At 45.4% G+C, this 13,478-nt stretch overlaps 1 protein-coding gene across 5 annotated transcripts in view; it reads left to right on the plus strand.

Annotated features, from left to right (window-relative positions):
* C2H3orf20 (chromosome 2 C3orf20 homolog) overlaps positions 1 to 13,478 on the plus strand; it is a 94,535-nt gene that overhangs the window by 45,552 nt on the left and 35,505 nt on the right. For all 5 annotated transcript variants that reach the window (XM_050781624.1, XM_050781627.1, XM_050781625.1 and 2 more), the window contains exons 10-12: positions 3,508 to 3,639; positions 9,488 to 9,611; positions 11,075 to 11,327. In XM_050781624.1, the coding sequence (XP_050637581.1) occupies positions 3,508 to 3,639; positions 9,488 to 9,611; positions 11,075 to 11,327 (509 nt within the window). The remainder of the gene's footprint in view (positions 1 to 3,507; positions 3,640 to 9,487; positions 9,612 to 11,074; positions 11,328 to 13,478) is intronic.

A 13,478-nucleotide genomic window follows, 5' to 3' on the forward strand; every position in this document is an offset into this window, starting at 1 on the left:
CTTCTGAGACTCTAATTATGTCTATTTTAGACCTTTTGATATTGTCCCAAGGGTTCCTGAAGCTCTCTTATGTTGTTGTTATTCACATTATTTTTCTCTTTACTTTTGAGATTGGGTAATTTCTCTTGATCTGTCTTCAAGTTCAGTGAATTTATTGTGTCATCTCCATTCTACTATTACGATAATAATATAATAATTTAAAATTTCAGATTTACATATTTTCAGCTCTAGAATTTCCACTTAGTTACTTTTATATTTTTTATTTCTCTGCTGAGATTCTGTATTTTATAATTTCTTACAAGTACATTTTCCCTTACCTCATCTAGTGTAGTTAAATTAGTGTTTTAAAGTCCTTGTCTGAAAATTTCAATGTCTGGGTGTTATCAGACAGAGTTGGCCTCTGTTGATTATCTGTTGCCTTGAGAACAGCTCACATTTCACTGGTTCTTCACATATTGAATAATTTTGGACTGTAGGTGGACATTATGAATGTTACGTAGTGGAGTGTCTGAATTCTGGTCTATTTCTCTGAAGAGTGTTGATATTCTTGTTTTAATAGGCAATGAACTTGGTTAGACTGAAACCACAAACTTTGTTTCACTTGCAGAAGCTCACATCTCCGTTCAGTTTTTATGTTTGTTTGTTTGTTTCTTCAACCGTAAGGTGTCTTGAGTCTTCCCTGCTCAAGCATGGTTCAAGGATCAGCCAGAGACAGGGACAGTTTATATACAGAATTCTGGCCTCTCCTTCTCTGGTGCTGTCCTTTCTGGAATTCTTTCTACAATTTCCCATGACTGTGGTTGCTCCAGGTTCTGTCCTCTGGGTTCTTCAGGCCAGAAAGATGGTGGAGTTTGGCCATGACTGTGGCCTGCCCTCAAGCTAAAGCTGCAAAACAAAACCTTATCCCATGCTGCTCCTTTCTTTTAAATTTTGACTCCTCTTCAAAGTCTGCCTGCATTTGTTCACTCTTCATAGCCTTTGGGTCATTGCTTTTTTTTTTTTTTTTAATTTTTTCAAGCTTATAGTTATCTATGAGGAAGGCAGCCTGTCAGACACTGACTCAGCTATACCGGGAGTAGAACCAGCTGGTTAATTTTTAAGCTGAGGACTGAAATGCTCAGTCTAGCATTTTTGGTTGACTGGAGAGAGACCAGTGGGTGGGCTAGTGGAGAAACTAGTTGGGGAGTTACTAGCCAGACCCAACAGCATTAAAAATAGCAGCCATATTTTTTAAAGGGGTCATTTCAATAAAAGAACTCAGTGGTGCACAGGCATGGCCTGTAAGGGATAGATGAAAGGAAGAGAGAATTGTAGATGACTCCATGATGGATTATGTGTCTGGGCGGAAACAGAGAAGTTTCTGAGAGGATCAGTGACCAAAATGATTTTAGACATGCTTATTTGGTTCAGTGGCCATATCTCTCTGGGCTACTGTGACATGGACCCTGACCTAGTGTGAGAGATTGGGGATAATGGATAAGTATAATGGGCTGGCTAATGAACTCTCAAGAAGACAAGTCTGTGGTTTGTAGAGCTGCCATACTTGGGCGTTTGGGGGAGAGAAAGAGAAACCATCCAGGGGGCAAAATTAATAAATAAAAGCTGTACTATGCTAAGCTATGAAATCTGCTGAAATTGGCTAACCATCCCATGAGAAAATTTCATGGGATAAAACTTTTTACTTTTACCTTACTTTTTACTATTATTGTCCCCAGGCTCAGAGAAGCTAACCAATGTGTCTAGAATTGCCCAACTGGTAAATGGCAATGCTGGGATTTGACCCCTGCTCAACTGCTAAGCTTGAGCTCCCAACCATGGCTCTATACTACATCTCTCTAGAAGGAGGACAAGAGATAGGAGGGTTTCTTTCTTTCTTTTTTTTTCTTTTCTTTTTTTTTTTTTTTTTTTTTGAGACAGAGTCTCACTCTGTCACCCAGGCTGGAATGCAGTGGTGTGATCTCAGCTCACTGCAAGCTCCGCCTCCCAGGTTCACACTATTCTCCTGCCTCAGCCTCCTGAGTAGCTGGGACTACAGGCGCCCACCACCATGCCTGGCTAATTTTTTTTGTATTTTTAGTAGAGATGGGGTTTCACCATGTTAGCCAGGATGGTCTCGATCTCCTGACCTCGTGATCTGCCCACCTTGGCCTCCCAAAGTGCTGGGATTATAGGCGTGAGCCACCGCACCCGGCCGACAGTTTCTTTTAAGTGAGAGTGATCAAGTTTGAAGATGTCAAAAGACTTGGCACGTCATAGTTCAGTGCTTTCAGGGTGCTGGAGGGAACTAGTCTCCAGGCTGCAGGGTGTGAGGAAGAAACTCAGAAGTAAGGAAGTTAAGTGTAGACCCTGGGGTAAGCAACTGAAATAGTAGAAGGAAATGGAAGGAGCAAAGCAGAGAGTGGTTTTGTTTTGTTTTGTTTTGTTTTGTTTTTGGTTCAGAGGCATCCTGGGGGTATTTGTAGGTAAGGGGATATTGTAGGTCAGGTACATTGAAGACTGAGAGAAGCACAGCAGTGTAGGGCTGCACACTCTGAGGCTCTCCGGGAGGGTCCCTGCATATAAATTGTGCTCTGCACATGCAAATTGTTCAACAGCCTTAAATGTGAGTTGCTCTACCTCAAATTGTACCTTGCCCTGACAATATCTGCTCATGCTGGGCATAGGCTTTAATGGCTTACAAAGCCACTTCCACCATTTTTATCTCATTTGATCCTGATAATAGCCACTCAGTGATTTCATGTAGAAGAAGTTAAGATTCAGCGAAGCCAACTGGCTTGTTATCAGGAGGCAGAACTGGGACTCACCCATAGACCACAGAACTCTCAGTAAGGAGTGAGTTGTTATAAGGGCAACTCATTCCCCCACAATCTCCAGTCTGGTACTGCTTAAAGGAAATCCCCCTCTTTTGGAAGTGATGATAAAGAGTAGCTGCCCCTTTTCCACCCATCTTTGGCTCCTCCTCAGGGGAAGAGTAATGACATATTTGTTGACTTTAGGGGAAGGGGCTGAGTATGTGTGGCCCAGGCCCTTCTGGGTCCTCTTTGACATCTTCCCACCCATCTTCAGCCGGCTTTCCGGTGCTTCCTGCCAAGTGGTCACCTTCCTACCGCTGTAGGACAAGAGTCAGAGTCAGACCTGGTGCCTGAGCGGACACATCTGTCTGATTCAGGGATAAAGGGTTACCCTCTGATCCAAGCTGCATTCCCAATTCATCTTTACCAGAACTGAAGCTGATTCATCTGCCAGTCACAGTGGGTTTCATGCTTGAGTTGGAAAGGGAAGGAGCAGGAATAAGAAAGCATCATTTACTTTTTCAGTGGGTCCCCCAGGGGAGCCTGGAATTGTTCTGTCTTCTCCATGAAGCTGAATTCTAACATAAGAACTGGAAAGCTCTTACAAATCTTCTGCCCCGAGCCAACAGGGGCTTTGTGCTTTGTAGTGGGTCAGGAAGGGGTGGCTGGGGCCATAGAAGCAGGGATTCTCTGAGTACTGTTTCTTCATCTACAGGTGAATGAGGAAATGAAGCTAAAGGTGCTGGGACAGGACTCCATCACGGTCACCTTCACCTCCCTGAATGAGACAGTAACACTTGCTGTGTCGGCAAACAACTGTCCTCATGGAATGGCATATGAAAAACGGGTAAGGCAAGGCAGACCAGGCACCCTGCCCTGACCCCTGGGCATCTCAACGTGAGTTGCTTTTTCACATTTCAGGGCTTTTGCCCTTACTCCCCACCACCCTCCCATGCAAAGCCCTGCCTCTTCCTCTGCCATTATTCACTGCCTACTCTTAGTACCACCTTCTCTGTGAAACTTCTTATATCAATTAAGAGTCTCCCAGTTGTAAGTGACAGAATCCAGTGTGGACTAGCTTAAGCATGAAAAAAAATATAGTGGCTCAATAAACTGAGAAGTCTGTCAATATGCACTTTCAGGCATGGCTGGATCCAGGCCCTGAAATGATTCCACCAGATCTTCCCATCTCTTGGCTCTGCTTTCCTCTTTGTTGGCTTCCTTCTCAAGGAGATTTTTCCTGTTGATGACAAGATGACCATGAACATCTCTGGGCTATTATTATACTAGCTTTAGTGCCCCTGGAAGAAGAAGGACTTCTCTTTCCTACACACTCCAGTAGAAATGCCAGCATCAACACTCATTGGCTCTATTAACTGCCCATATGTGAAACATTTCCTGTGGCCAGGCGTATGTATTGCTCCCACTGGCCAAGCTTGAGGCTTATGTCCATCCTGGGGCCAAGGTGTAAGATTAGTCTCAAATGAACCACCTGGGCAAAGGATAAGGCAGAAGAGTTTCCCTAAAGGAAAATCAAAGTGCTGTTACCAGAAGAAATGATACTGAGTAGAATAACTACCAGTGCATGTTGATGACCTTCTCTACCACCCTCTTCCCATCCCAAGTAGAGTTAGTCTCTCCCTCTGCTCAGCCCCGCTGGCGGTGACAACCTCCATTCTAGACTCCTTTCTTTTCAAGTCTCTCTGCCCTACAAATTGAAAATTCCCTGTGATTCCCTCTGATGTCTATTGTCCCAGGGCCCCCAGCATGAGGACTACTTCAAATTAAGTCTTTACCAAATATTTTTTGGGTGGATGAGAATACTGTGGTGACTGGGAGTCCAATTCTTCCATTCAATGGGTCATAATGGATCCTACTGTGTATCTGGTGATGTCAAGGCAACATCAGGGAGAGAGGTGGAGAGGATTAAGAGGACACAATCCCTACACCCTAAGTGTATATCCCGAAAGAGAACACTTGACCTCAACACAAGATGGGGGTAACCAAAGCTTAGGTGGGTAGAGCAGACTATTTGAGCTCCCCATAGGGCACTCTGCCCACTAAGGGAAGGCTCCTAGAAGCAAAAGCAGGATGACCACACTTCTCAATTTGCCTAGAGCCAGTCCCAGTTTATACCGGAGCAATTACACACCTGGAGCAATTGTAAACGGCACTATGTGTTCCCCTCAGAAGTGTCCTGGTTTGGATGATAGATTATATGATCATCCTGAGCAAGAAGCTCTTAAGCTGTGTGGGCACTTGCCACTGTATGCCACAAGCTGACAGATGCTCAAAGCTGGCAGAGCCCAGCAAGGGCAACCAACCCAATGTCCAATAAGGACATAGGGTATGGGCATTTGTTAGGGGTCTCCTTTGTTACTCCTGGAGGAAAACATTGCATCTGTTTTTTTTCTCCCCCACTACATTTTCAGTCCAGCAGCATTTCACCTTCATTAATCCATTAACAAATTCAGTAAACATTATCACTTGCAGCAGGCCAAGTTGGCTGCTGGAGATGTAGAAATAAAGAAGTCTCATTCCCTCTAAACTCTGAAATTCTCTCAATATAATGGAAGGGGCAAAAGCATGGGCACCAATTATCATCTAGCTTGACTCTTGTGTGCCAGAGGGTCATGTGGAATCTGGTAGGAGAGGAGAAGAGGAAGCACTGGAGAAACGCAGGTACCTGTGAATCCAGCATGCATTGGTTACTTCAAAGAGCAAACTACCGGCAAGAATTTGAGTCCATTTGGGCTGAGATGAATGATCTTGCTTATTGATACATCTGCCCTGTCAATTTGGTTCCACACTCTAACCATGAAAGGCCATTGGTTTTATTCTATTCTATTCTATTCTATTCTATTCTATTCTATTCTATTCTATTCTATTCTATTCTATTCTCTTGTTATTTAATTGAGACCAAGTCTTGTCTGTCACCCAGGCTGGAGTGCAGTAGTGCAATCTTGGCTCACTGCAGCCTCTGCCTCCCAGGTTCAAGCAATCCTCGTGCCCTCAGGCTCCCAAGCAGCCGGGATTACAGGTGCGCACCACCACGCCAGCTCATTTTTGTTTTTAGTAGAGACGGGGTTTCACCATGTTGGCCAGGCTGGTCTCAAACTCCTGACCTCAAATGATCCACCCACCTCAGCTTCCCAAAGTGCTGGGATTACAGGCGTGAGCCACTGTGCCTGGCCAGAAAAAGTTATTGTTAAGTGATTAAGTATGCACTGGGTACAAAGTCACCTATCTATGTTTCTTGGAAACCTTTTTAGATTGCGTTTTAAAAGTGTGAATCTACTTTTCTTATCAAAGGCAATGGATATTAGAAAATTATTTATTCTCATCAAATTGCAGCAATGCTTCATTTTTCTGGCAACCTCTTGTCTGATTATCTCTGAAATTTGGAATGCAGCTGAGAACCAAGATATAAGCAATTCAAGACCCCCATGAGCAGCTGAGAGAAATCACTCTCAGTCTGTGTACCCAAGAAGCCCCTTAGGCCTAGAAAAGCCCCTAGGAATTCAAGTCTTATTTTCTTACCTTAAAGCAACCTCCTCAAGATGGAATTAGAAGTCTAGAGCTGTGCTGTCCAATATTATAGCCATGAGTCACACATGGCGATTGAGCCCTTGAAATGTGACAAGTCCAAACGGAGATGGGCTCTTCATGGAAACGCACACTGCATTTCAAAGACTTAGTGCTGGCCAGGCACAGTGGCTCACGCCTGTAATCCCAGCACTTTGGGAAGCCAAGGTGGACGGATCACGAGGTCAGCAGATGGAGACCATCCTGGCTAATACGGTGAAACCCTGTCTCTACTAAAAATACAAAAAATTAGCCAGGTGTGATGGCGGGCACCTGTAGTCCCAGCTACTGGGGAGGTTGAGGCAGAAGAGTGGCGTGAACCCAGGAGGCGGAGCTTGCAGTGAGTGGAGATCAAGCCACTGCACTCCAGCCTGGGCAACAGAGCGAGACTCCATCTCTAAAAAAAAAAAAAAGAAAGAAAGAAGAAAGATTTAGTGTGAATTGAGAATGTAAAATTTCTCAATAATTGACTATTTTGATGATATGTTGATATAACCCTATTTTTGATATACTGGTTTAAATCAATAGATAATTAGAATTAATTTTCCCTTTTAAAAATGTTTTTAATGTGGCTACTAGGACCGTTTTCAACTACACGTGTAGCTCACATTATATTTCTAGTGGAGCATGCTGGGCTAGAAGGTAGAGTCTCTATTAAGGGAAGCTTATCAAGGCATGGTTTGACAGTGCAGTAGAAGACTGGGAGGTTATTTAAAATGACACAGTAATTCAAAGAGCATAACTGTCTTAAGGAAATGTAACATAGGGACAAACAGACCAATACACTGAGGCAGATTCTGAAAACAGTGCTGCATTATAGAAAGCTGAAGCAGATGTTGACCAAGATTGACTTGCCAAAAAAATAATTCTGATCATAACCTCTTTTGAGAGTGCAAGCATGTGTATTATGTATGACAACTTTCTAACAAGATAAACAGAAACAATGAGTAAATATGTTTTCTTGTGGATAATGGGATTTCCAAATGTTGTCCTTAACCACATGGTTAAGCATCTCAGGATATTTTACATGAAATCCTGAGGCTTAGAAAATTAGCTTATCTTGGATTCTTGGACCGTGAGAGCTGCAGGGAGCTTCCAAGAAAATGTGCTGAGTGTTGGGGCTGGCAGAAGGCCTCGGCTAGGAAGAGGCCATAGGGCCTTGGGCCAGTCCCTTCCCTGTCTGGGTCTCAGTTTTCTCATCCGTGTGGTGATGCATAAGGGCCCACCCTGCTTTAACACACCCCCACTTTTACAGTCCATTCAGTTCCATCTGTGGGTGTTTATTTGGGGTTGGTGATCACTCGTTAGCAAAACCATGGTCGCCCTGTAAGGCTGGAGGTGGGGGCGGGAGCAGCCTCCTCCCTCCAAGTCCCTGTCACTGAGAAGCTTGTTAAATGTCTTCCCCAGACACCCATTGCCCTGGAAAGAGCCACCCATCAGAGAGACAGGCAGAATAGCGGTCCCAGCTTTTACAGCCCTGAGGCCTGGCTCCTCACTAAATATTTCCATCAAGGCAGCACTTAGGAAGCAAGACAACAGCCTCTGTTTAAATGCTTTATTAGCCCAGTGTGCCACCTCAGGTCCTTTTTGGAAAGAGGCTGGGTATAAATTTCAAATAAATAAATAAATAAGATGAGCACAGAAGCAGCAACTGGGGCCAAGAATCAGAAGGATGGTTGAGGCTTTGCCATTTGTTGGGGACATCCTTCATAGATTTCCTGCCTGCAGTATAAAGAACTCATGGGCTGACTTTGTTGTTCATCAGGAAATCTGATACTGCCCACCCCACTCTTGCCACTTGAGGCTTAAATTCCACAGGAGAAATGCTTTTTCCTACCTTCTCTGTGTTACGTGGGAGATGTAGAGATGATAGATCTTCCTCTCAAGGAGCTAAATGAGTTTAGGGACAAAGGAAGTGAAAAAAAAAACAAAATGAACAGGACCCAGGGCAGAAAGAACAGGAAGGGACACGTGTGGAAGTTCAGCAGAGGGAGCAGTTGCTGTTGGCTGAGGAAATCGGAAGGCTTCCTAGAGAGAAAGACCGAATATAACTACCTCTGGAATCTGGGCCTGATTTTGCAGTGCCACTGACATGCCCCAGCTGTTGAGAGCAGGTCTTAGGTTGGGTCTCCTGGAAAACCCAACCTAAGTGTAGTAGAAGACTGAGAGGTTATTTTAAATGACGCAGTAATTCAAAGAGCATAACTGTCTTAAGGAAATGTAACATAGGGACAAACAGACCAATACACTGAGGCAGATTCTGAAAACAGTGCTGCATTATAGAAAGCCGAAGCAGATGTTGACCAAGACTGTGAAATGGAGCCAAGTATGCAGGAGTTTACTGGGGACTGCTCTTGGGAACAGCCCCTTTGAGGGTCTGAAGGAAGGCAGAGGGAGAGGGCAGCCATGGCAGAGTCCTCAGCAATCCCGTGGGGAGCCCTGGAGCCAGAATGATCCTTCAGCATAATCCCAAATGGAAGCAAGAGTCCTGGGCCTTTGTGGCCTGCAGTGACCAGTCAGCCTCTGTAACCTTGGCCAGAGGCAGGCTCTCAGCTGGGCACTGTCAGCAGCCACTGTTTTGACAGCTGGAGGGATGAAGGGGCTCCTGGGGGATGCACCGCAGCATCCACTGCAGAGGGAGGCCGGCAGAGAAAGCTCTGCAGAGGGCTTTATCGTCCACTTACTCATGAATGCAATAGCATTTACTGAGCGCCTGCGTGACAAACACTCAGACACACAGGAGACCAAGACTCGGTCCCTTCCCTCCAGAAGCTTGCAGTCTAGTGGGAAGATAGGCTCAAACACAGCTATCACTTGGCAAAGTGCTAACTTCCGTCTTCAAGCTGCATTGAGCATGATGAGAGTCCAAGGCAAGAAGCAGTTCTTCCCAGTCGAATCAGGGAAACCCTCCCAGGAGAGGCCCTGAGTCGGCCTGGGCCTGTGTGCAGGAACTCACTGGGCTGAGAGGGAGAGAGGTGTGTTCCAGGTAGGGGTTGTGGGGCGGGCAATAGCACATCCTCTGAACCGGAGCAAGTGTTAGTTATCCTGGGCTAGGCAGCTGGCCCCTCGAGGGGCGGGTGACACGTGCCCCCTCCTTTGCCTCTCTGCAGCTGAACCGCAGAATCAGCAACATGGACGACAAGGTGCATAAGATGAACCGAGCCCTGGCTGAGATCAAGAAGCGGTTTCAGAAGACAGTGACTCAGTTCATTAACTCTGTCTTGCTGGCCGCAGGTAAGGAGGCTAAAAGGTGGGCGAAGGCCTATCTGCTGGCCTCCCCAGTCCTGAGATTCCAGCAGGTCATCTCAAGGGACAGACCTTTACTTTACCGCCCATTCCATCTTCAGTCTGAATCTTCAGGGAAGTAGGCATGGCAGAGATATTTCCCCATTTCAGGTGGGATCATTGGGCTCAGATGACTTAAGGCCACACAGCTAGGAATAGTGACGTGGGCCCACTTGCATTTCTGAACTCTCTCCTGGAGTGTCTTGCACATCTCCATGAGATTGTCTTATTTTCCTGGGTTTCTCAGTGGCTGGCTGTGTCCCTCTTGGTCCCCACCCCACATCTACATTCACCTTTAGCTCCGTCTCACATATCACCCATCATCCATTTGGAGCCCCTGCTCCTCCATTCTGTTTGTGGATCTCAGAAGAGAAAAATGCATCACCTCTCTAGGCTGTCCCTGTTAGGCCCACAGAGATCCCCCAAGGCCAGTGTGGGGGGCCTCAGGACCCTTCCACCACTAAGCCCCTCTACGGACTGCTGATGGCCCTGGGAACAAGGATACATTGACCCCTATTCTGTGCCACCCCCTGGCTGGGCATGGAGGGGTTATGCTTCCCCCACTGCCTCTCTGGGGAGTTTCTCCTTGTCCCCAGAGACTTCGATTGCCCCTTCTCTGGGAAGCCTTCCTTGACTTCCCTAGCAGAATGGGTCACACTTCCTTTGGGCTCCCATAGCACTTAATTATTTATTTTTTCTTTTTTTTCCACCCACATGAAAGAAAGGATCCCACAGTACTTTGTACATGTTCTAATTATACATCTTACTACTTAGCATTGTGACTATGTCCCCCATCCTGCTCCCCCACTCGGAATTTCCGGAGGCTAGGAATTCTGTCTTGGGGTACTTCTGCATGCTCAGCACCTACATTTGAGAAATGCTGGTGAGTGAAGAGACGAGAGGTCCCTGGCCTTAGAAGTTTTCCAGTCTAGTAGGGAAAGCAAGACAAGAATATAAATAAATACAATATAACCAAGAAAGTAGATAGAATTGACTTAAAGCTGGAGACACAGGGAACAACACTCTCGAGGAAGGAACAGCATGGCCCAGGAATGTATTGTGTAGTTAGCCTTTACATTCGGTGCTGGGGAGGACACACACAGGCTGAATGGAACAGGCCCCAGCGTGGGTGGGGAGAGTGAGATTGAAGCTAGGTGTCTTGAAGAATGAGTACGAAAGGAGACCTATTCATTCTTACATTCTTACAACCCAACATTTGGCAGTGTCACTGATGAGTGTGCTGGGACAGGAGCACTGTACTGGACAGCAGAGGGGAGGTGCCGGAGAATCAGTGAGAGCGGAGGGGAGGAGATGGGGGTGAGCCAAGGTGCACTCAGATGTTTCCAGTGTGGGACCAGGGACAGAGGAGTCCTGGCCATGAAGGGAAAATGACAGCAGTGTCTTTTTAACAGGTCTGTTTACCATTGAATATCCCACCAAAAAGGAGGAGGCAGAATTTGTTCGGTTCAAGATGAAATCTGGAACTCATCCCGAGCGGCTCCCCAAGCTAAGTTTATACTCAGGAGAAAATCTTTTACGATCTCCGTCAGGCCAACTGGAATCCTCAATTGCAGAGAGTTTGAAGGATGAGCCTGAGTCTGCTTCTGTGAGCCCAGTTCGGAAGAAGACCACCAAAATCCACACCAAAGCCAAGGTCACATCCAGGTTGGCTTGGTCCTTCACGTCTTCCACAGCATCGGGTGTTGTGATGGGCAGTGGGCACAGGATAGTGAACCCAACAGGTGGGGCCCCTCTCTTTTGGAGCTTAAATTCCAAGAGTAAGTAAAGCGAGGAGATAAACACATGAACAAATGAAATAATTTTAGGCAGCGATAAGGACTAGGAAGAAAAGAATCGGAGTAAGGGGTTAGGGCAGGGGTTGGCTATGGACCAAATTTGGCCCAGTTGCCAATTTTTGTGGGTGAGCTAAGAATGGTTTTTATATTTTTAAGTGCTTGAAGGAGAAAAAAAAATCAAAAGATTTCATGACAGGGGAAATGATATAAAAATTTAAACGTCGGTATCCATAAATAAGGTTTTCTGGGAACATGGCTACACCCACTCATTCACATATCATCTACAGCCGCTTCCTCGTGACAGTGGACACATTGAGGTTAGGCCTGCAAAGCCTCAGGTATTCACTACCTGGCTCTCTATAGAAAATGTTGCCTGGCATCTGGGATAGAGAGTGGCTGGAAAGTGAGGTGGGATGGGCTGTGGTAGAGAGTGAGGGAAGGCAGTTCGGAGATTATATTGAAACCCAGATGCAAAGGATGATAAACAGGTGGCCAGGAACAGATATGGGGAAGGAACACCAGGCCAAGGGCCCAGCAAGTCCAAAGACACTGAGACAGGAGTGAGGTTGGTATGCATGAGAGAGTAAGAAGGCTAGTGAGGCTGGAGTGTGGTGAAGAAGGGGATAACAATGCGAATTAAGGACCGAGATGTAGGCAGGAGTTTGGTCATGTAGTCTTGATAGTGTTATGGAAGGCTATTCCATAAGGAAGTGACATCATCAGATTTATCTTTTTTTTTTTTTTTTTTTTTAAGACAGATTCTCGCTCTGTCACCCAGGCTGGAGTGTAGTGGCATGATCTCAGCTCACCGCAACCTCTGTCTCCTGGGTTCTCCTGCCTCAGCTTCCCTAGTGCTGGGACAACAGGCATGCGCCACCACGCCTGCCTAATTTTTGTGTTTTTAGTAGAGACAGGGTTTTGCCATGTTGGCAAGGCTGGTCTCGAACTCCTGACCTCATGTGATCCACCCACCTGGGCTCCCAAAGTGCTGGGATTACAGGCGTGAGCCAGTGCACCCAGCTTGGGATTTATCTCTTTTTAACTTTAAAAAAGTATTAAAATATTTTTCATGTTTTAACTTTTTTAAAAATGTAAAATGCATACAGAAAAATGAGCAAATCCTAAGTGTGTAGCTCAATTAATATCACGAAGTAAACATATCCTATAACCACCAAGTCAAGAAATAGAGCATTACCAGCTCCTTAGAAGCCCCTTTTTATCCCATCCAAATGACCAGTCTCACCTTCCTTCCGAGGTGGCAGATTGCTAACACCAGAGATTAGTTTTTATTGTTTTCTAAAACCTGATTAAAATAGATCTCTTTGGTGTGTCGTCTTTGGTGTCTGGCGTCTTTGTCTCAACATGATGATTGTGAGATGTGTGCATGTTATGTATAGCAATAGTTTCTTCTTTTTCATTACTTTATAATAATCGATTGTAAATACACCAGAAAGTATGCATTCTATGTTAATGAATATTTGGTTGTTTTGGTAATAGCAAACTGTGCCACTATTGACTGGCATACTCAGTGAAATTGCTGTCACTGAGTATGTGTATGTTCAGCTTCTAGTACAGACTGTCCGTTTTCCGCCATGGTGGTTTTACGTTCTGCTCCCACCAGCAGTGTTTCTGAGAGTTCAGTTGCTCCACATCTTCACCAGTGCTTGGTATGGTCAATCATTTTAATATAGCCATTCTGTAATAATGAAATGTGTTGTCTTAGTGATGAAATGGTTTTTTATTTGCATTTCCCTGATGACTATAGAGGCTGAGCACCCTCCATTGTTCATTGACAGTTTTAAATACAGCAGTCCTTCTTATCCTCGGGATACTTTCCAAGACCCACAGTGGATGCCTGAAACTGTGAACAGTACCAAACCCTATATATACTCTGTTTTTCACTATACATACGTACACCACAGCAAAGATGCAGGACAATTCCATCAACCACCAACCAAGAGAAAGAAATTCCCTTATGCTGTTCCTTTGTAGTCAAACCCTTCCCTCACCCTTAATCCCT

This window comes from Macaca thibetana, chromosome 2 (genome assembly GCF_024542745.1).
Source record: "Macaca thibetana thibetana isolate TM-01 chromosome 2, ASM2454274v1, whole genome shotgun sequence".
NCBI lineage: Eukaryota > Metazoa > Chordata > Mammalia > Primates > Cercopithecidae > Macaca > Macaca thibetana.